This window comes from Misgurnus anguillicaudatus, chromosome 25 (assembly GCF_027580225.2).
Source record: "Misgurnus anguillicaudatus chromosome 25, ASM2758022v2, whole genome shotgun sequence".
NCBI classification, from domain to species: domain Eukaryota; kingdom Metazoa; phylum Chordata; class Actinopteri; order Cypriniformes; family Cobitidae; genus Misgurnus; species Misgurnus anguillicaudatus.
The window spans coordinates 19,352,504-19,377,527 of record NC_073361.2 but is presented as its reverse complement, the minus strand read 5'-3'; the positions used below and the strand labels follow the sequence as shown (position 1 = coordinate 19,377,527).

At 38.9% G+C, this 25,024-nt stretch overlaps 1 protein-coding gene across 2 annotated transcripts in view; it reads right to left on the bottom strand.

Annotated features, from left to right (window-relative positions):
• c25h8orf34 (chromosome 25 C8orf34 homolog) overlaps positions 1 to 25,024 on the bottom strand; it is a 113,964-nt gene that overhangs the window by 26,638 nt on the left and 62,302 nt on the right. For both annotated transcript variants that reach the window (XM_055182298.2, XM_055182299.2), the window contains 3 exons: positions 11,996 to 12,131; positions 6,724 to 6,806; positions 4,391 to 4,464 (listed from right to left, as the gene is read on the bottom strand). In XM_055182298.2, coding sequence (XP_055038273.2) covers positions 4,391 to 4,464; positions 6,724 to 6,806; positions 11,996 to 12,131 — 293 coding nt within the window. The remainder of the gene's footprint in view (positions 1 to 4,390; positions 4,465 to 6,723; positions 6,807 to 11,995; positions 12,132 to 25,024) is intronic.

Below are 25,024 nucleotides of genomic sequence, written 5' to 3'. Positions count from 1 at the left end.
ATCATATTTTTATTAAAATAAGTACATATGCATATACATTTAAATAATGCATATAGAAGTAATTTTATAACACAGTGCCTCGACCAATCTGATTCCTTCACGCGACTGACTGGCACTGCCTGCACTTTCAACTGGCCTCACGGCTGCTGCAACTTTTGCTCTCTTCATCTACTCTATAAAACAAAAAGGGGACAAAAAGGTCCTATTGTCTTTGTGTATATAGATAAATTAGATAGATTAATATAAAAAATACAACTTTAAATTCACACTTGAGCTATAGCCAACCGAGGTTGTTGAGGCTCGACGTCAGCATATTTAGCCAAGGTTTTAACTGCCAGAACTCCCGTGCCTTATCAGTGCATATCTTAATGCGGGATTAAGATTTTGCTTCAGTATAATTTTCAGAACAATAAGAGCGGAATTCGGGATTCGGGACAGCAGCTTAGATTTTGGGACTGTCCCAAATTTTTCGGGATGTCTAGTCACCCTAGAACCACTGTCTTTGGTCATTTTCTTAAGTAAATCTCAATATATACTGGAAAACAAGACAAAAATACCAAGTGAGACAGGTCTGAGCAACAGCCGAAATATTGAATGATGGATTGTAATCAATAACCAACAGACAGACTTTCTCCCTTAAAACTCAATCACAGTCTTTGTAGCACTAATGGATAAAACAGAGTCCAAACATACCAGAGAGTTTCTTAAATGCTTTGTGTTTGGGGCTCATTGAATGCAAGCAATTTGCTTTGTTTCCCTGATGATGTTGTGCCCCAGGATGTTTAAACCAAAAAGCATATTTCTTTCGCTTTGCAATCGACAAAATATTGAGTTTGCATGTCAAGCTATGTTAATGAGATCTGCGGTTGGGTGGTTGGGTGCATGTGGGCATGCATGTTTATTTATGCGCCTACAGTATGTATATTAAAGGAAATATGTAATGCAGATGTAGATATGAGGCTTTGCTGTTTTTTAGTGAACTGCAATGAGAACCCACAAGCAGTATTGCTCAGAAACAAGCAGTATTGTTTTCCACTGATATGTGGAAAACGGGGGCGCACAGTGGATAGCACTGTTGCCTCACTGCAAGAAGGTCCCTGGTTCGAGCCCCGGGTCAGGTGGCCTTTTTGTGTGTGGAGTTCGCATGTTCTCCTTGTGTCAGTGTGGGTTTACTCTGGTTTCCTCCTAGAAACGCTTTTGCACAGCAGGTCCCAAAACTCCAACCTTGGTCCACATAGAACTCTCACATTAAAAGCAAACTTTCCCCAAGGCTATTTTTTAATATCACCCCAGCACTAAGACAATCAGGGCCGGAAACCACATCAGAGCAATGCGTTGAAGTGTGATGGCTTGTATTACAAAAAAGACCAGTCTTAATACAAAAGGCTAAAGTTGAAATTTTTCAGATCAGTGAAGGTGGGAGGTTAGCACAACAAACACTGGTTAATAAAAACTCATATTCTCATTTTTCAGGCTTACATAAACAAATCTTTTTTGGTTACATGGACATAATCAGCTTCTGCAGAGAAATATCAAACACTTTAATAATAAAAAACAGGCTCAGGAGGGTTCATTAAATTACACCTCTGATTTTGGTTGGATGAAAGCATTTCTACATTTTGCACTGCGCTACTGAATAGCTAAATGAATACGGCTGTACATTTAACTTAAGTGCAGAAAGTAAAGCAAATAAACAAGCTGGCTTACCCATGGATAAGTAATGTTATGTTCAGTTATATGATATATTGCTTATGTTGGTTACAATGTACAGTTTATCGTGTAATTAATTTAATTAAATATTTTTTTAATAAACTACACAGTTTTATTTTGTTAATAAAGCACACATTATAGACCATAAAAACATTTAGACAGTATTAAAAAAATTCAAGTCGTCGCTGTCCGATAAAACCACGTATGTCCATTTTGCCGATTTTGAGAATTTTCAACGGATTGAATGTCCAGGTTCATTTCCGTATACAGTATGCTTCACATATCTAAATGGCCAATGAAAAGTTGTGAAATCATGTCATCTGATTTTCACGTATATCCATTTGGTGTCAAAGCTGTCAATCACGTCGCGTATCTCCCGCCCCGTGGAAGCATTTCGCCGGTCTCGTGAAGTTTCATCGAAGCTCAGGACTGGATAGCCGAATAAACACAGCCTGGTGAGACGATTCACGCGTTTACATGCGTACTTTTCCCCTGCAGATCGGATCACAGATCGGAGTACACCACCCCCTTCAATACGATCCAAATTTGCATCCGATCGTCCTCAGTCGTATTGATTAAGGTGTTTACATGAAGGCTTTTCAATACAATCTAGCCATCAATATGATTAAAAACTGATTATTTGGTTGCATAACGTACCTACTGACTTTCCTTCATCGAGGTTAACGTTTCCCCCCCGACGCCAGACGTACGTCTAGGAGTGACAACATTACGGTAGGACTGTGCAAACAAATTATCTGTCTAGCATTACCATGTCAGTGTATTGATTCATTGTCCCTTCATAGTTTGCAAGAGACAGTTGATAAATGTATAATTAATATTAAATAAACTAAACGTATTTAATAAACCAAGAGGTAGGCTATTTAATAAACTGAGTGTATTCATCTGTCAATATGAAACGCGACTTGGCCATTCTGATTAATGATCGGAAGAACGCGTATCGACCACCGTTACTGTAAAATATGTCCATTTAAACTCAATTTTGGTCAAATGTGGATTATATCATTACACTGGCAAGAATATGGTTACATGTAAAGATGCCAAAGTATGACAACGCTACATTCAACTGCTTTTGAAATACGATGTTTTTTTCACTTCCTGAAAAATAACCGTTTTGGACATATGTGAGTTTTATCGGGCAGTGACCAAGTTGTTCAAAAGGACAAAGTTTCCCAAGACTCTCTATTCAATCTGAAGCCCTCGAGCCTCTCCACCCATCACGAGCATCATTTACGATGCAAAGCGCATGAGTTACAGCTTGGAAAATTTCAGTGCAGATACTGCGCCCATGACTATTGTTGTCCAAAGAAGTGACTCAGCTCATAAAAGCATTACGTTTTGTTTTCCGTGCCATTCTGGGCGGTAGGGAGTGGGAACCCCTGAGGACCAGTTAAAGTAATTAGCTATTAGGAAGACAAATCGCATTTGCCTTTCAAATAGAGCCCAAAATAAGCAATTAAACCCAAAACAGCCACATTAAGCCTTAAAAGCTGCAGTAGGTGATCTGATCTTTTCACACTTGCTGTTCCATGTGGGAAACATTTGTCGTCTTAGTCTGAGCTCACTGGTGTGGTTTAGTTTGTAGATGATGGGGCCTTCTTTCACACTTTCTGTGTCTCTCTTCTTTGCACTCTCTCCTTTCAAGAAGATAGATATGTCTTTAAAAAATACATATCAAAGTAGCATGTTCGTGGACCCTCCCGTACGCTTAAAAAATGGACCATACTTGCAACACCAAGGATCCTAAATACTTTGCATGTACAGTCCTCAAGCAAGATAAATGAAAAACAAAACATTTTTGTCAGGTTAAACTATGAGGAGCACGCCGGTCGTAGTTCGCTCATCTTCTCTGTGCGGTGTCTGGATGGCACTGTTTATGGAATGATTTCTCCTGGGTGAAGGCGGAGTGGAGCATGTTCCCAATAAAGAAATGAAGAAGCCTCGCATACTCATTGTTGCCAGTCTGTCTGGAGTTCTCGGCTCATAAGCTTCCACACTAGACTGAGCCAACAATTCCTAAAGATTTTTCCATCACTTTTCCTCTGTAATTATAACGGCTCTTGCTGCTGATAGAAAAATAACCACTTCATGATGAGTTTGAAAGAGTTTGATGTTGTTATAGTGACAGAAACCTGTATACACTTAACTTCACGTCAGTCTTTCTACTAAATGCAAAGTCTTATTATTGTGTTCCATGTTGGAAATTTGTTCTGGTCTCGGGTGGCTTTTGTTGACAGGTTTGATGGAACGGGGGATTTCTACAACACAGGTGTCCTCATTGACCCCTCTCTCAAATGTAAATGAACACTGCTCCTTCAACAACACGATACTCCGCAAGGAAGACGCGGTTCTTGCGTGCTTTCTCACCTAATAAACAGCCAAGACTGCGTTCACCCAAAGCCTGCGACTCTCTCATAGCAGCTTAATCAGACACAATGTACCGTTTTCGCACGATAAGGTCTTATTCATTGTTTTGTTAGTGGAACGTCCCCTCTAGGTTAACAGGCAAGGAGACAAATAGTCAAGTCATGCTGGGTCCAATGACCTAAGTGGTTTTAACTGTCTCACTGACAGTTTTCACAATGGCGATGATGCTATAGATGTTAATGGCTTAGGGAAAGTGTTATAATAAAGAGATTTTGGCTGGGTGAGGATCACCTACCTGCCCTGTCACCTGAGAGGCCATCTGTAGATCTTCTACTGCTGTTAATGCTTCTGTCACCGGGGGAAATGGACCTTTTCCAAAAAAAAAAAAAAACATAGAGGCTTTTACCACACGCACACATACTCACAATACGCTCCCACACTTCGGTAACGGCATTAAAAGGGGCCCACAAGAGACAATGGAGAGATTCAATTTCTCCACCGTAAGAATGAGAGAATAAGAAAGTGCCTGTGCCTCGCAGGAGACCACATAACATGATACCGTACTCTGTTAAATCTGATCTGTTTGTATATGCTATGATTTAAGGGCATCGTGTGAGATGACAAAAGTAGTTGGCAGGAATGTTTTTATAGGACCCAAGTGACAAGAAAGGCTTGCTGAGGTTCTCTGTGAAGTTCAGTTTAACCCTTATGTATTGTTGGGGATGTTTTTATTGACTATGTTTTTTTTTATTCTTTATTGCGTTTCAGCAAATGGAATGATTTTGGTGACAAATCTTATATTGACACATATTTTGGGAAAATGCTTATTTTTACTACCCTTTCATGTTATTCATCGATGAAAACATCCACTAAATTAAACGGCTGTAAAATGTATCAGATAATTTTTTACACATTTTTTGCATAAATCTGTTAATCAACCTCAATTACGATCAAATCATATTACAAAAAATCGAGGATTTTAACTATTTAATTGGCAAGTTCATACATTTTGTTACTGATTTGGGAAAAAATCTGAAATTAAGCACACAGGCGTACTAAAGGGTTAATGGTGCCACATGGTAAACAACAGTAAAAATTATACCTCTTTGCAAAAGGAAAAAATAACAACAATCAAGAATATTATACACTCACCTAAAGGATTATTAGGAACACCATGCTAATACTGTGTTTGACCCCCTTTCGCCTTCAGAACTGCCTTAATTCTACGTGGCATTGATTCATCAAGATGCTGTAAGCATTCATTAGAAATGTTGGCCCATATTGATTGGATAGCATCTTGCAGTTGATGGAGATTTGTGGGATGCACATCCAGGGCACAAAGCTCCCGTACCACATCCCAAAGATGCTCTATTGGGTTGAGATCTGGTGACTGTGGGGGCCATTTTAGTACAGTAAACTCATTGTCATGTACAAGAAACCAATTTCAAAATGATTTGAGCTTTGTGACATGGTGCATTATCATGCTGGAAGTAGCCATCAGAGGATGGGTACATGGTGGTCATAAAGGGATGGACATGGTCTGAAACAATGCTCAGGTAGGCCGTGGCATATAAACGATGCCCAATTGGCACTAAGGGGCCTAAAGTGTGCCAAAAAAACATCCCCCACACCATTACACCACCACCACCAGCCTGCACAGTGGTAACAAGGCATGATGGATCCATGATCTCATTCTGTTTACGGCAAATTCTGACTCTACCATCTTAATGTCTCAACAAAAAATCAAGACTTATCAGACCAGGCAACATTTTTCCAGTCTTCAACTGTCCAATTTTGGTGAGCTCGTGCAAATTCTAGCCTCTTTTTCCTATTGTAGTGGAGATGAGAGGAACCCGGTGAGGTCTTCTGCTGTTGTAGCCCATCCGCCTCACGGTTGTGCTTCTTGTGACTTCACAAATGCTTTGCTGCATACCTCGGTTGTAACGAGTGGTTATTACAATCAAAGTTGCTCTTCTATCAGCTTGAATCAGTCGGCACATTCTCCTCTGACCTCTAGCATCAACAAGGCATTTTCACCCACAGGACTGCATCATACTGGATGTTTTTCCCTTTTCACAACATTCTTTGTAAACCGTAGAAATGGTTGTGCGTGACAATCCCAGTAACTGAGCAGGTAAAATACTCAAACCAGCCCGTCTGGGACCAACAACCGTGCCACGCTCAAAATTGCTTAAATCACCTTTCTTTCCTATTCTGACATTCAGTTTGAAGTTCAGGAGATTGTCTTGACCAGCACCACACCCCTAAATGCATTGAAGCAACTGCCATGTGATTGGTTGATTAGATAATTGCATTAATGAGAAATTGAACAGGTGTTCCTAATAATCCTTTAGGTGAGTGTATTGTGTCATGTCTTTGCAATCAAAAAATTTGTTATAATGGAAGTCAATGGGGCAAAAACAGCCATGAACATTAAATGAGGGAGATAAATGTGCACAAAAACGTTAAAAAAAATTCCAGTCCACATTCACTTTTTACATCGAAAATCTGTCATTTTGTGTGTTTTTGTCCAAATCAGTGACATAATTTATGAACATGGCAATTAACGAATTAAAATCCTGGATTTTTTGTAGACCCCTGATTGAAGGGGCATCCCCAGGTACTTACATGGTATTTCTGGCACGGCTTGCTCTGCGTGATGTCCTGGTTCTTCTTCTGGTCTTCCAGGAGTCAGACTATCCCCTTGAAGCCTAAAAAGTTCAAAAGCTTAGCATCAGTGTACAAAAGCCAGCTTTAATTTCGTACGAGTGGCTTGCATTTCTCCCCACAGTTATGATAGATGTAGAAGATAACAGTGAAAATACTAGCATTTTCTTTCAGAGTCAACTCTAAGCTGAGGGTATGAAAGAAATTGATCGGTATCTAATAAAATATCTGTTAGTACCAAGTGCCTTTGCTGGATGAGAACGAGCAGAGACAGTGAGTCTTTATTCATAAAAGGTAATGAGAGTGACCCAAAGCAGTTTATATGTCTTATCACTGTCGAGGAGATGAGGATATAGGCAGGCTGGAATGTAGACAAGGCATAACATAGGGGAACAGATAAGTCCTGACAACAATTTACAGTAGTTATCGCCAAACAGCATAAACCTGGAATCACAAAGGATTCTTGTTTACTGAGATTTTGTTCAAAATAAAATCAAATTATGTTATTATTTATACTGCAATTTAATGAAAGTCAATGGTGACCAAGGGGCTGCCGAGCTCCAAAATGGCAATAAAATCCTTAGCTTGCTCCTTTAAGTCAGCAAAAAAAAAAAACATACAATAAACATGCATGCAAAGAAGCACTTCAACATCAAAATGTGTGGCCAAGATCATAGCAGGTGAACTAAATAGGAGCAACCAATTAAAATGTTCCAGTCTCACAATTTTCCTAGAGGACTGGAAAATAAAGACCCAGGCTGGTAATTCTCACACTTTATTTCTCAACAATGCTTTATGCTTAAACTGTTATTTTGAAGCCGTCTTGCTTGAGAACTGTAAATCATCAAATGCAGCACTTAGCAAATGATAGGCTTCATTTCACATTTATCAGTGTTGCCATTGCATGCCTTTTCCTGTATGCAGTCAGGCCAACTATTATGCACAATAACAAAAATAAAGATCCACCTTCTCTTTTAACTGCAAAGCCTGGTATACCTTGATGTTCCACTGCAGGTTTAGCAATTAAATTATTTTCTGTCATTCAATATGTCTATCATAATTCTTTCCTTTTCGTCTGTATGAAAATAAGCCAACAAGAAAAGCCAAAGCTGCCGTTTTCGCCCACCATCTGAGGCAATCCCTTTTAATTCAGCATCATTTTGAGCGAGCAATTAAAATAATAATGGTGGATGTTATAGAAAGCTGTGCCAGGGCTCTGAGAATTAAAGAAGGGGAACGGCGTTGCCACAACAATTCACTAAACAGTTTGATTAGACCTACCTACAGTAGACCTTCTGTAGCATGTCTCCAGTAACACCAAAGTCATAAGTTCAACTTTTAGAAAGTGCACATGCACATAAAATGAACTCTTGAATTTAAACGTAACCACCTGCAACCAAGCTCAACCAAATGCTGAATGTGTTATGATTAAGTCATTTTCACTCCCATGCCCTCCTGTGGTCAGCAGTGTCACATCTATCATTGCGGTACTTCGCCATGAACTGTTGTTCTAAGCATGTGTGGTTGTCATCTGCCACCTCATTCATCATATAAAGAGGACAGAGTCCAGCAGATAAGAAATAAATCCCATGACCTTTCTAAAGTGGTGCACTGAAAGTCAACAGATCCCTGCAGGAGATTTAGTAAGGCTGGGAACGCAATTGGTTGCGTCTGACCGGAGGCCGCTTTTGTTGGCCGCATACGTCATCAAGCTTATCTTACACAATTAGACAAAATAGTCAAAATATGTATCCCAGTTATCACTGGCGTGGTACCATTTAAAAAGGTCCAAATATGTACCATTACAAACAGATATGTCAACACAATCTTACGGGAATTTATAAGTATTTTACGAGGTGGCTAATTAGTATGACCACATTTGTACGGTTAGGGGTGTGGTTTGATTATTATTTTTCATGTGAATTGTTTTTGTACGATTCGGTTTGTACGAATTTATACAAATTAGCCAACCTGTAAAATACGTACGAATTCCCGCAAGATCAAGCTAACTTTCATAGTAGGAATAAAAAATATGATGGAATTCATGGGTACCATCAACTGTGTGCTTACCATCATATATTCTTCTCATTTATCACAATACTTCCATACCATTTTATTCCTACTATGGGAGTCAATGGTTACAATCAGTTGTGTGCTTACCATAATTTATCAAAATATCTTCTTTTGTGTTCATCAAAATAAAAAAAACAACATGAGGGTGAGTAAATGACAGAATTTTAATTTTTGAGGGAACTATCCCTTTAACTCTTTTCACACCATTGACGAGTTAACTCGTCGATTAAGAAAAAACGTACCCTGCGAATGACGAGTATTTCCGCTTTCCACAATACTCCTATTATAAACCAAGTAACGCTCTTCCGCAACTTATGAAACCCGGAAGAATTGCTCTAGGGCAAACAGCTGTATGTCCGTGTAAGGTTTGATGATCGCTCGAAATCTGATCTTGATCCTTCACAACAATTTTATTATCTCAGCTTTTTGCTCAAAATTTGGTGTTTTTGAAGAAACCTACCCATATTTGAGAGGTGATATAAAGAGAACTAATGAAGGTAGGATGAACCCTTTTTTTTTATTATTTGAATGCAGAGGGTCTGTTCTTTCATTTGATATATATTGTATGTTTAGATATTTTAAGAAGAACATTTTCTGGAAGGCATTAAACTTTTGTGAGAATCATGAAAAATGCTGGCCTTGGCTGGCAACTTTTTTTTTTAAACGGTGGGGAAAGAGTTAAATACCCTTTTGCGAAGACCTGCCCAATCTAACTATTGGTAAAATAAATGAATAATAATTTTGCAAAGTAAATAAAATGACTCACATGATGACCTATTGACCTTTTACCAGACGATCACATCCGGGACTATCCCTCTCTCAGTCAATGCAAGTGTGCTCACACGCTCTTAAGGTGGGGTAACGTTTAAGGTGTCAAATTCACGTCTACTGTGTCTAGTTTGCCGCTTGAACATTTTGAGTTTACTCACTTCATTTGCGCGTGAAAGCCGCTCGTGAAATTCTAGTTATCGAATCATTCACGCGGAAATTCGCGTCATGGGAGGGGCTTCTGCAACTCCACTCGCTTTCTGTAATCACTTCACTACTACAGCAAGCTTCTGATTGGTTAACGCTGCCATTACGCGGCAACACGCAATTTGCGTCATTTGCGCGAACTAGACCCCAGGACCTCCAGACGCGCATCAACAAGTATTTACATTGACTTAACCTTGAAATCACTCTCGCTTGACGCCTCTACCGCGGCTGGTCTGAACACAGCCTTATGCTACAGACACACCAAATGTGGGGCATCGCGTTACTCGCTCTAGAATACTCGCGGGATTTAACTTCGTGTCATGCTAATTTTTTGCTCGAGTTGGGCGAAGATGAGTCAACAGGTGTTCAAGGTGTTTGCTTTTATTTCACATTGTCTATGATTAGACGTCTATTAGACTTTCACTGGAAGCCCAAATTTTGTCTTGTTTTAGCCAAAATTGCTTGCTGGGTTGCTGTGTGTAACCTCTTCCAGACTGCTGTTAAGTGCCGTGTTTTTCACTCATTGACCACTTGAGATAACAAATGTCCAGATTAAAGGATTCCTAAGTCTGAGCCTAAGCAAATGTACAGAATGCTGCCTGAGTTTTTCAAGTAGCCACATGCCCAGGAAAAGAAACTGAGACGGAAAAACTGAACGAGATGTGCATCATTTCTGGCATGTCCTTTAGCAGATGCATTTTAAGAAAAGCTCTGTGTAAGACAGAAGAGGCTCCAGGTGTCCAAACAAACACTCGGGGTCACTTAAAGACAACAACAGGCATAGAGAGTGATGAGTATGTGTACAACATAAAACCTGTTCAAGTCCTCTGTCTCCATCAGTCACATCGTTTCTCTTAGACAGCAATGAGGACAAACAGAGAGTAAATGGAAATCTCCATTCTGAGCATTGAAACAGCAATACAAATTAGCTTTAGGTTCACATATGCACATGTTTAGGTTTGTCTCTATCCAGGCCCGTTGTGAGAGGTGCGAGAGGTGAGAAGATCTCATCTGCTGGCTCTCAGACAGTAAGTTACTGTATCGACAAAGCATGTAATCCTCTCTAATTTACATGGAAGCCATCAGGCGAACTTCACGGTACTGTGTTGACTTTGAAAAGCTCTGTTGTCTTGCTCCAATGATGCAATCGATTTTCTGCCAAACAACCAATGATCATCTTTGCCAGAGGTGCAGAATGTTAGCCAGGTATGACGGCACCATTGTGCATCCAAAAATCAAAGGAGCGATGCCCTATTCTCATAGCCAACCATTAGCTTTGAGTCACCAAACCATCAAAGTTGAGTGTTTAGCCAACAATGATTCCTAATTATCTACAATCTGGCAACACTGGTGTGTTGGAGAAAAATATGCCTGACATTTCACAAAGCCAGGAGAAGTAACCACAGCTCTGTCCTAGATATCTATCCAGGGTGGGCCGTATCCACTGTGTTTAACCTGTGGTATAAACAAATGAACTTCCACATTGATGTGATAAACAGTTAGAAAACAAACAGCGGTCATGCGATAAGCTAGCCAACGGCGAAAAGATGCGCTCGGGATCTCGCAGACTGCAAAGAATGTGTCTGTTGTGGATCTGATAAGCATAAAGAAAGAGGCAAACAAAAAACTAAATGGAAAAGATGTAGGAGTTTGGCAGCCATCTGACCCAACAGATTCGGTCTTATCCCACCCTGGCATCAGACACATGCGCTGCATCACAGCCGTCAGTGCGAAATGTGATCACTTCGCACAGCCACAATCTACAAAACAGGAAGCGTGTATGAAAATAAGTGATAATAAAGTGAAAACAAGCAACGCTTTAACATAGTTAGATAGATAGATCTGCAGGTAAGTACAGTAGTCTTAAGATAAGTCCACACTTTATACTGCAAGTGTGATGAATGCGTACAATCATTGTACTTTAGATTGTTGGTATGTGATGTGTGGTCCTAAACGAGGTTCGGGTGCGGCTTCTCAGCACACAGAGGTCAGTGTACGTGACTCATGTCTTGACTAAGATGTATGACTGCTCATTCTAGTATGGATCATTGTTCACTTTGTCTGTACCGCTTCACTTGTTAAATGGTTTGTCGAGGTGGCGAAGCTCACACAAGGGAGAATCTTGTGGTCAGAGGTGAAGTCATTCAGTCGTGTAGAGCTGCTTGTTCACTGTGTCAATATTTACCTTGCACACCTTGAGCAGATGTTCAGAGTGACTTTGGCCTGCGGCTCGGACGAGTAGGAGCTTCGGCCCTGGCTGAACTTACTGCCAGACGGCACCAAGCCAGTGACCCCCTCCATACGTAGGTCATCCAGATCCTCTGAAACAGAGAGTCAAAATCATGTTTTACATTTATTGTATTTCTTACTTACATTTATGTATTTGGCAGATGCTTTTATCCAAAGCAACTTGAATTGCAGTACAAGGTGTACATTTTATTAGTATGTGTTTCCTGGGAATCAAACTCGCATGCCTGATACATTTATACCTAAAGGATGCATATTGGTACCTTGACGGTACATATTTGTACCTAATAATTAGGGCTTTTCAAAATGTACCGTCCTAATTTTACCTTTATTTCTGACAATGGACCAATTAAGCTACAGGACCACTGAAATGTTTTAAAACACATCTCATATGAGAAGATTTTTACTCAAAATAGCAGCCTGGACAAGCTGGTCTTATCTGGTCTTTCAGTAGCTGACCTTCTAAAGAAGAGACCAGGTACTAAACCAACTAAGACCATCAAGCAGATTTTTTCCTGTTGAGTTGTGAATACATTGGCAGATAATGAAAGCAACTCAAGACAAAATAAGTTTTCATCAACTTGTCCAATATGGTTTAATTTAAAAATGGTAAACAAACACTTTTTTGTTTTAAGCAAAAATCTAACAGCCTCTATTGAGGTTAATGCTTAGAGGGGACATTTCACAAGACTTTTTAAGATGTCAAATAAATCTTTGGTGTTCCCAGAGTACATATGTGAAGTTTTAGCTCAAAAAACTATATAGATAATTTATGATAGCATGTTAAAATTGCCACTATAGGTGTGAGCAAAAATGTGCCATTTTAAAGGATAAGTCCATTTTCTTAAAAAAAGTCCAGATAATTTATTCGCCACCATGTCATCCAGAATGTTGATGTCTTTCTTTGTTCAGTCGAGAAGAGATTGTGTTTTTTGGGGAGGGCATTGCAGGATTTTCTCATTTTGTTGGACTTCGGTGGACCCCAACACTTAACAGCCCCAATGCAATTCAAAATTGCAGTTTCAAAGGACTCCAAACGATCCCAAACGAGGCACAAAGGTCTTGTAGCAATTCGTCATCATGTCAAGAGGTCACGGAGGACGTATGGGAAACTACGCCTCAGTGTTTACAGGTATGGAGAAAAAAGACCGTTCCGACGTTGTTGTATGTGGAATGATACTAATTAATGTCTTTGTGTCAGTTTCTTGTTTAAAATGGTCCGCAAATGTGTGTTTCATATATGTAGCACGTGACCTTTCGACGGCATTACGCAATTACGTGAGGTCGCGCTGGCGCGTCACGGGAACGGAGGAAGCCGAGAAGTTGTGGTTTAAAAGTGTATATTATTTATTTTTCTTGTCAAAAATGACAATCGTTTCGCTAGATAAGACCATTATGCCTCGTTTGGGATCGTTTAAAGTCCTTTTTTACGTTGGAACTGCAATTTTAAACTGCATTAAAACTTTTACGTGTTGGGGTCCATTAAAGTCAATTAAAATGAGAAAAATCCTGAAATGTTTTCCTCCAAAAACATAATTACTTCACGACTGAACAAAGAAAGACATCAATATTTTGGATGACATGGTGGTGAGTAACTTATCTGGATTTGTTTTTTAAGAAAATTGACTAGTCCTTTAAGGGTGTGTCCTTTTAAATGCAAATGAGATGATGTCTGCACTAAATAGCAGTGCTGTGGTTGGATAGTGCAAATTAAGGGACGAAATTATCCTCTTCTGACATCACAAAGGAAGCCAAATATAAATTACCTATTTTTTCACATGCTTGCAGAGAATGGTTTACCAAAAATAAGTTACTCGGTTGATCTTTTTCACATTTTCTAGGTTAATAGAAGCACTGGGGACCCAAGTATAGCACTTAATCATGGAAAAAGTCAGATTTTCATGATATGTCTTCTTTAAAAGGAAATTTCCAGCAAGTTCAACGAAATAAACTTTTTCCTCAAGTAAATTTTAGGGATATTTAAACATATTTACATAAGATTTTAAAGAAATGTTTGCAGTGTTAATGCTCTTTGGGAAGTTTATTGGCTCGCCTGTCAAGCCTAAAGTAATGTTCACACTGTGAAAATGACAGCATATGTTATTTAAATTACTTTAACTTATAGAAAAAAGTTTAAGAGCAAATTATTACTTGTGAAAATGTAAAAAAGTAAGTTTCAATGACTTAAATGCAGCCAATTTCATTAAACTTTTGTACTATATTGCTACAGTGTATGCTGTATAATAAAACATTTCATAGCTGAGTTAGAGGTCAAAAAAACACAGCCCACCTCTTCAGCCAACCCTCTCAACTCTCTGGCTGAGGCAGTGATTGCAGCAGTGCTGTCTGATTACTGACATTATAAACACACTGAGACAAGAAAAGTGAAAATACATGGGGAGAGATAAACAAAACGGCACTGAGATGGGCAACCCAATACTCTCTGAGGTCACTGGTGACTCCCCAGCATATGCTCACAGCGTGGTCGCCTGCAACCAACAAACAGGTGCAGAAAATCGAGGGCTGGATCACAGGAAAGCGATTCACTTTACACTACATCTGTTCCTCTACAGTATGACTCTCCAGCACGCAACAGGGCCACTGGGTTAAAGCTGGGTCGCTTCCCAGAGTTTCCAATTCAATTATGTGAGCTGACTGGGTTAATGTTTGTATAAAGAGACCTTTTGTGTTTGGTTGCCCAACTTGCCTCTACTCAAAGCAATGGACTATTTAAATGTATGTAAATTAATCAAAAATTTATAATTTGTACATTTTATAATGTGTGTGTGTATACACTCACCTAAAGGATTATTAGGAACACCATACTAATACTGTGTTTGACCCCCTTTCGCCTTCAGAACTACCTTAATTCTACGTGGCATTGATTCAACAAGGTGCTGAACGCATTCTTTAGAAATGTTGGCCCATATTGATAGGATAGCATCTTGCAGTTGACGGAGATTTGTTGGATGCACATCCAGGGCCAAAGTTCCACCACATCCCAAAGATGCTCTATTGGGTTGAGATCTGGTGACTGTGGGGGCCATTTTAGTACAGTGAACTCATTGTCATGTTCAAGAAACCAATTTGAAATTATTCGAGCTTTGTGACATAGTGCATTATCCTGCTGGAAGTAGCCATCAGAGGATGGGTACATGGTGCTCATAAAGGCATGGACATGATCAGAAACAATGCTCAGGTAGGCCGTGGCATTTAAACAATGCCCAATTGGCACTAAGGGGCCTAAAGTGTGCCGTGAGAACATCCCCCACACCATTACACCACCACCACCAGCCTGCACAGTGGTAACAAGGCATGATGGATCCATGTTCTCATTCTGTTTACGCCAAATTCTGACTCTACCATCTGAATGACTCAACAGAAATCGAGACTCATCAGACCAGGCAACATTTTTCCAATCTTCAACTGTCCAATTTTGGTGAGCTCGTGCAAATTGTAGCCTCTTATTCCTATTTGTAGTGGAGATGAGTGGTACCCGGTGGGGTCTTCTGCTGTTGTAGCCCATCCGCCTCAAGGTTGAGCGTGTTGTTGCTTCACAAATGCTTTGCTGCATACCTCTGTTGTAACTAGTGGTTATTTCAGTCAAAGTTGATCTTCTATCAGCTTGAATCAGTCGGTCCATTCTCCTCTGTCCTCTAGCATCAAGAAGGCATTTTCGCCCACAGGACTGCCGCATACTGGATGTTTTTCCCTTTTCACGCCATTCTTTGTAAACCCTAGAAATGGTTGTGTGTGAAAATCCCAGTTACTGAGCAGATTGTGAAATACTCAGATCAGTCTGTCTGGCACCAACAACCATGCCACCCTCAAAATTGCTTAAATCACATTTCTTTCCCATTCTGACAGTTCAGGAGATTGTCTTGACCAGGACCACACCCCTAAATGCATTGAAGCAACTACCATGTGATTGGTTGATTAGATAATTGCATAAATGAGAAATTCAACAGGTGTTCCTAATAATCCTTTAGGTGAGTGTATATAGTATTAAAAACTGTATACCAAATGTAAACTGATGTGTCAAGTTTTTAGGGTAAACTCCCCTTCCACTTGAGCAATAGCAGGAAACTGCCAACCCAACTGCAGGATCTCTTAAACCTAAATTAAATTAAATCCTAATGTCTAATTTTAAAGAAATTAGTCTTTTTACTTCATTGTGCTCAAAAACGCTCAAGATGTGTTCAGTGCCAAAAGAGGTCACACTAAACACCGACGATGCCTATAGAAGACCTTTAGTCCTGAAATTTTTTTTCCATTTTTTTGTACACATTTCCTGTATTTTCTGTTTGTATCTTAATAAAATAGATTGAAAAATAAATATGGATAGACAATAAAACTTCTAAAACAAGAAGTCTGGTGGTGGTGGCCTAAGACTTTTGCACAGTACTGTATATCTGACTATATAATACCATGTCTAAGTTTTCACAAGCTAAATCCAATCATATTGCACAGCCAGAACTGTCTGTTTCATAATACCCATTTGACAACTGTAAAAGAAAGCATTTTCTCACAGGGTGTTTCTTTCTCGTGTCCAAGACATCATGATCCAGCAAGAATGTGCAAAATGAAGAGCAGCAGAGGTAAAATGAGCTCTTCTTCGTGAGGTCCCTCTCTCCCACCTGTGCCTGTGGCCAGAGATGTTATATTAAACCAGCTGTACTGCTTATGTTCATACTGCATGACCACCAGTTGAGACCAAAACAGAAAAAAACAGCATCTTGTAACATGAGAAACTGGAACTAATGGCAGAGATTAGGCTTGGGCCATTAATCTATAAGAATCTATGATCTACTCACTTTATAAAGGCATCTCTCAATCGCCTTGTCCTTTTGTTTAAGATGCTAATGCGTGAATGGTGCCGATACGAACTTATAAGTGAAGAAATGGAGAGCAAATAGAAACTTGACTTAAGTCTCTTTATCTTAGATATTTCTCCTGAAAAACAAACCCTAAAATCTCACAAGAGTTTCAATAGAGAGCCTAACAATGTTACAAACATTTCTAATCAAGTTTACACAAATGCAGATTGTTTAACCTAAAGCATATTAATATACAGCCCCAAAATCTTATTGCTTTTTAACAATTGTTCCTTTTTTTCTCCAAAGCAATTGTGAAGAAAAAAATATATAAGACTAAGTTGATACTTAAATGGAACAGAATAAATCTCCATCAAATCTGGTCTGGTATTTTAAAAAAGCTGTCTGGTTCAAAATACAGTAGTCTGAAAATGTTTTGAAAAGGTGTCTTGAGATCTCCGTCTAACAACTTTTCAACCTATTACCACAAGCCGACTGCAAACACACCTCTGCAGACATCACGCTGTGTGTAAACAGGACAGTGTGCGGTGTGGTCCACACTGGTGTTCGTGGTGTTAAAGAGTAGACGACATGGGATTTCACTCATAAGGCTTTGTGTACAGACTTTAACCTGCATTTGTGTGTGTGTCCGTGGAGAAGGGAGGTCCACTTGGCACAGGAATTCGGACACAGCCTCGCTCGTGAAATAGCAGTGAGCGTGGTGATATTACACGCCTCATTCATCATCACAGGTCTGATCCAGCTGAGAGAGAGAGAGATGGAGAGAGCGCCAGAGGCCATCTCATACACATGCACACTGCATACATGAGAGCACAGCTGTCCTCCGTGGGAAAGTCTCTCTTTCCTTACAGGGCTGCAGGGTGTGTGGTTCAGCTGTGATACAGTGCTGAGGGGGTAAACTCTCTGCCAGACAGCGTGGCAGTATAGCAACATTGACCGTTAGACACGTACTGTACTGTATCATCTCCGATGCTGATATGAAATGGCTTACATGAAGTTGGCTGAGATTATTTCTCACAGCAGTCCCATAGAAAAAACATTTTTGGGTTCCTTTAAGGTCAAATAATGATTTCTTTTATATGTTTTAATAGTTTGTAGGATCTCTTATCACAACAAAGAAACAAAGGACTTGAGGCATACACTCACCTAAAGGATTATTAGGAACACCATACTAATACTGTGTTTGACCCCCTTTCGCCTTCAGAACTGCCTTAATTCTACGTGGCATTGATTCAACAAGGTGCTGAAAGCATTCTTTAGAAATGTTGGCTCATATTGTTAGGATAGCATCTTGCAGATGCACATCCAGGAACTGTGGGGGCCATTTTAGTACAACAAACTCATTGTCATGTTCAAGAAACCAATTTGAAATGATTCAAGCTTTGTGACATGGTGCATTATCCTGCTGGAAGTAGCCATCAGAGGATGGGTGGTTATAAAGGGATGGACATGGTCAGAAACAATGCTCAGGTAGGCTGTGGTATTTAAACAATGCCCAGTTGGCACTAAGGGACCTAAAGTGTGAGAAGAAAACATCCCCCACACCATTACACCACCACCAGCCGGCACAGTGGTAACAAGGCATGATGGATCAATGTTCTCATTCTGTTTACACCAAATTCTGACTCTACCATTTAAATGTCTCAACAGAAATCGAGACTCATCAGACCAGGGAACATTTTTCCAGTCTTCAACTGTGCAATTTTGGTGAGCTTGTGCAAATTGTAGCCTCTTTTTCCTATTTGTAGTGGAGATGAGTGGTACCCGGTGGGGTCTTCTGCTGTTGTAGCCCATCCGCCTCAAGGTTTTGCGTGTTGTGGCTTTACAAATGCTTTGCTGCATACCTCGGTTGTAACGAGTGCTTATTTCAGTCAAAGTTGCTCTTCTATCAGTTTGAATCTGTCGGCCCATTCTCCTCTGACCTCTAGCATCAACAAGGCATTTTCACCCACAGGACTGCCGCATACTGGATGTTTTTCCCTTTTCACACCATTCTTTGTAAACCCTAGAAATGGATGCGCGTGAAATACTTAGACCGGTTCATTTGGCACCAACAAGTTACCATGCCACGCCCAAAATTGCTTAAATCACCTTTCTTTCACCATTCTGACATTCAGTTTGGAGTTCAGGAAATTGTCTTGACCAGGACCACACCCCTAAATGCACTGAAGCAACTGCCATGCGATTGGTTGATTAGGTAATTGCATTAATGAGAAATTGAACATGTGTTCCTAATAATCCTTTAGGTGAGTGTATATGCATACATTTAGGGCGAACATTTGTCAATCAGTATGAGTTTATCAATGGCAAATCCTTAAATAATTATTGCAATGGACTTTTTTTGGAAGATATGCTTTTCAGTCTCTATGCCACACTTTTAAATGTTTTCCTTCCATATTATGAATAATTTGTTACATGTAGTAAAGTAATGAGTTATTTATTACAATGACACCACAACATTGAGTTACTGTTTCAAGCAAAGCAGGTTATACAAACACAGCGAAAAAATCTTCCCTCCCAATGCTTATAATGCAAAGGGACGTAGATGTCACAGGAAGTCAGGTCACTTTTAACAATAACATTCCCAGACAATGACCAAAGTTCACGCAAAAACAGATTCTTACAACCTTCAGTGATATTACTGTTATACAATGATGTCTTCCCACTGCACTGAAATCATTTCAATTCTATCTGTTACCAGTTACTTAAAAATATCAACAAATGACTCTGACCTACTTTGATGGGAAAGACCATAATTGGCTGATATTATAAATGCACGTTCCCTGAACGCTTTTCTACGGAGCCCTTCTGGTCACCCCCTGGAAAGGGGAAGGCAATCTGTGATCACGGTTTTGTGATTCGTCCCCTCAGTTTATAAACCGTGCTCACGGATTGTTGAACTGTTCCCTCAGTTTTACAAACCGTGCACTCGGATTAATAAACTGTACGCACGAGTTGGCAATCCGTGCTCTTGGATTTGTGAACCGTGCCATCGGTTTTTGCAATCCGTGCCCACGGGTTTGTGAACCGTGCGCACGCTTTTGCGGTCTGTTCTCACAGTTTTGCTGGCTGGATTTGTGGCCCCTCCCTCATTTTGGAAATCGCCACTCATTCTTATTCATTCTTTCCAAGTTTCCTATTAATGTTTGATATTTTTGGAAATTAATAAAGTTTAAACCGTGTTGAGCTGTTTTGTGCGTTCCTGGCTGGAGGCGTGCTTTGGTATTTGCGAAGTATTTTAGTCGGATGCTACAGTAAACAGATATCTTTGTGTAAAATTAACATGTTATCTAGATTTATTCACCAAACAAAACAAGTATTCAACTAACAAACCATTTCTACACATCCTATATATTTTAATCAATATACTTAGGCTTGCTATATATTTTCGCCTCCAATTGCTCATCCCAAATTCATATTCCATGCATTCAACATCAACTTATTAGGTAAGATTAAAAGATTATTAAGAGCTGCACAATTATAAACATATAAGTTTTATATACCTATAATTCTTAATTATTGTAAATCAGTATTATTTGCATTTAACATCAACTTCATGCCAAACTTTTATTATGATTTACTTAATTTTTTGGTGAAACATTTTTACATTATGTTTATTATCTGAGCTAATGTAAGCAAAAAAGTAGTTAGAAATTAAGTAGATCACATGTTAATTTAAGGATCAATGAGAAAATAATCATCAAAGGAAACTTCTGGGATGACAAACATCTGAGAAACTCTTTAAAAAATCCAGATAAGTTTGGAGTTTATTAATATTTAAACTTAAAATTTGTACTTTGTTAATTAAATATTGTCTTTGTCCTTGCGTAAAGTTTTTTTATCTGAATACTTGAAGTTATACTGTTATATTAACTGGGTAACAGCTTTCTGTGCAAATACTGCTAGAATAATCGTGACTATGTACGTATTTATTTAGGTCACCAAAGTGTTAAAATAGCTGTGCTCTTTGAAATGTGTGTAAAAGAATCAATTTCTGGTCATATTTTTAATGCACAATGAGCGGGTATATGAGCCACACTCTGTAAAACATTTACTATGATTTATTCAAGTTTTGGTAAAACATTTTATACTTACAAATACTGAGTAAATTTGAAAGCTTTACATCTGGTATTAACAATAATTAAATTGATTTCCTATTAAAAATAAAATTGAGTAAAAATAAGTAATTGCAAATGTTAAGTAGATGTAGCTGTTTTTTATGAATTTTATTTAAATAAAAAATGAGTTGAATTTACTTAATGTAAAGTGAATTTATTTCATACCATCCTTTATGAACCATGAACAAAGCAATTGTACACAATTATTTTATTGAACATTTATTTACACATGACATAACGCTACAGTCATCATGAAACTCCAAAAATGCCAAACAGTACATGTTACAAATACAATGAGCTGAATAAACTCTGAGAGGTTGCAGAATCACTTCTTAATTCCAGACAGGTGGATCAGCAGAATCCTGCACCTATATTGTAAATGTAATTACTCATACTCCACACTTACCGGGATTTTTGAGGAGATTCGGAGATGTTTATTGTCTGCAAAAGACGCAATTTCATCTGCTGCTGAATAAAACCCGTTTGCTTTGTTGATTTTTAAATTAACACGTGATCTACTTTGTTTGCCTATATTTACTCAAATAATAGGCTACAATGTAAAAATGTTTGATTGTCGATGTTATGTTGATGTTAAATACATAAAATATGAATTTTAAATGAGCAATTATTATTATAAGTTTTAAAACGTGTAAATATTTAAGTGTGAAATTCTCAAATATATTGATAATCAGATATAATAATATTGATTTACAATAATTAAGAATTAAATGTATATAAAACTTATATGTATATAATTGTGCAGCTCTTAATAATTTTTTAATCTTACCTAATAAGCTGATGTTAAATACATAAAATATGAATTTGAAATGAGCAATACGAAAATATATAGCTAGCCTAAGGGGCCAGTCACACCAAAAGCGTTTATGGCAGTTGCAGGCGCCTTTTTTGAACGATATTCTATGGGCAGGGCGCGTTTGCGCGCTGTTTATGCGCGCCGAGCGCCTTGCGGTTTTCTGCCGCCTGCCGCGCACGCGTTTTTGAAGGAGAGCTGAGAGCGGAGAAGCGCCTGACGTCATTCGCGTCTTCCATTGTCCAATCGAATGAGGGGAGAGGCGGGCCTTACGTTGTGGTGAGGGAAGTTTACAGTTGCTTTGAAGAACCGGACTCCACTCGCTCACTCTCTCCTGCGTGTTTGTGCACCTCTCACCCTCAAACAAGGTCAGAGCAAGCGTCCTCTTTTTAAAGTCTCTGCTAATATGACAGTTAACAGCAAAAGAGCGCTCACGCTTCAATATTTGATTGACGAGACAGCTGACTCGGTGGTTGCTTAGCAATATGAAAAGCCGCGCCGCACTGCTCTTTTTTAAAAAAGGCAGTGCGTGGCGCCTTGCGTTTGCAAGCGTTTAAAGCGCTTTTGGTGTGACTGCGCCCTAAGTGTGGCATTCTCAAATATATTGATTAAAATATTAAGGATATGTAGAAATCATTTGTTAGTTAAATATTTATTTTATTTGATGAATAAATCTAAATAACATGTTAATTTTACACAAAGATATCTGTTTACTGTAGCATCCGATTAAAATATTTCGTAAATATTAAAGCACGTTTCCAGTTAGGAACGTATAAAACAGCTTAACACGGTTTAAACTTTATTAATTTCCGAAAATATCAAACATTAATAGCAAACTTGGAAAGAATGAATAAGAATGAATAGCGATTTCTAAAATGAGGGAGGGGCTACAAATCCAGTTAGCAAAACTGTGAGAACAGATTGCAAAAGCGTGCGCACGGTTTATAAATTCGTGGGTACGGATTGCAAAAACTGAGGGTACGGATTACAAATCTAAGAGCACGGATTGTTAACTCGTGCGTACGGTTTATTAATCCGAGCGCACGGTTTGTAAAACTGAGGGAACAGTTTAATAATCCGTGAGTACGGTTTATAAACTGAGGGGACGAATTACAAAACCGTGATCACGGATTGTTTTCTTTTATCCAGGGGGTGACCAGAGGGGCTCCGTACTTTTCCACAAGTGGTCAGCGTACAACTGACTGTGCCCATAAAAATGCATCCTAATTAATTGGCTTTCTAATGGATGCCTTTCAGTGAGTGTTTTCCCACAGAGCTTTGGCTAATTTTTCTTTTATGTGGGCTTAAAGCTGCTTGTTCCACAAATGTGCTAAAGCCAGGGCCAGAAGTGGACTTTAAGACTTGGAATGTTCCTTCGTCGGCCTGACAGGAATCTGAACTCATGCCATAGTAAAGCTTTTCTTCTATTCCATTAGGAAAGAACAAACATAAAGGGACACAAAGGTGTCCGCAGGCTCTTTAAACGCTACGCTGGCTTTCTTTTATAAATCTGCCAACATGGCAGATGCGGCAAGCTGCAAAATGAGACAAAACATGAAGGCATAATTTCACCAGAGAGATTTGCTGGAGAATTTAGAGTCTGTCTGTGACATTAGACAGAGAGGGTGGCAAGGCTTTGACAGTGATCTTGTTAACATTAAGTTCAATTCATTCTGATGTATTTCAAATCCTTTAATCAGTTGTACAATGTGTAAAAGTGCTTGGCTTAATACTTCAAATGTCCTTTCATTGAATTACAATGTTTCTGCACATAGTCAACACGTCCTCACTCCCAATTTGTCACATATTGATATTTGGTTAGCACCCCTCTGCATTACTTTTTAATGCACTTGGTACACCTTAAAGTGTTGTGATATGCTATGTCTTATGCTATTAACTCTTTCCCCGCCATTGACGAGATATCTCGTCAATCAAGAGAAAAAAACGGAAGTATTGCCCTATGGCAAGCAGCTGCATGTCCATGTCTGTTTTAAAGATCACTCTGAATGGGATCTCTATGAAAAGTCCGTCACAAAAATGGAATTATCTCTGCTTTTTGCTCAAAATGTGGTGTTTTTGCAGAAACCTACCCATATTCAAAAGCTGATTACAAAAGAACTACTGAAGGTATGATGAAACGTGTTTTTTTTTGTATGAAAGAGGGTCTGTTCTTTCATTTGATATATTGTATGTTTATATATTTGAAGAAGAACATTTTCTGGAAGGCATTAAACTTTTGTGAAAATCATGAAAAACGCTGGCGCTGGCTGGCAACTTTTAAAAAAAAATACGCTGGCGGTGAAAGAGTTAAGATGAAGTCGCCGTTAATTGTTATTATTAATTTATATTCTGAACCATTTTTAAAAAACACCTTAAATACAGTACCTTTAAACTGCTTGGTGCTGGTTCAATTAGCTAACTAAAAACCAGCTTGGACTATCTAGAAACCAACAACCATGTTCCAAAACATAGCTATCAGCTTTCAGCTCTGTTTATCCTAATCTCACAGTTCAGTGAGGAATATTTTGATAACACTGAGCCTGCATACATTTAGACAAAACAAGCTCGTGAGTGCAGCGTATGTGTGCGCCTATGTGTCTATATGACTGTGTTTGTAGCAGTCATGCATTACTGTAGTGCCACTGCTTGCCTTCGGTGAAATAAATCATCTGCTGGATATGCTGATATCCTGGAGTTAGGTGGAAAGAATTATCCAAACAAATCCTGGAGTGATGACAAGGAATTTCTGCCTGTAATTATTCACACTAAGCGAAGCACCAGGCTGGATTGTGCATGCACTCATCTACATAGTTTCCATGTTGTGTTAATGTACAGATGACAGACACTTGTGAAGTGATTTGAATTAAATAGAAATAAAACAATATGTGAATAAAAGTTGTGAAATAATGACAAAAAAATGTATAGAACCTTAACACAGAAATTCTAATGGATTTAATGGTTATATTGGAAGTTGTATTGCTGTTAATGGAAGCAGTAATGGTCTCTATGGATTTCTTGTAATGTGTTGGGTTTTATTGGTGGCATGTTACTGTATCTGGTGGATGGAAATCAATAGAATGGGCTAACGTTAAATTCCAACATGGGACTGATGTCAAAACAAGTTAGACTGATGTCAGAACACAACGTCAGATTGACGTCAAAACCCAACATAGGACTGACCTTTAAAACCCAACATAGGACTG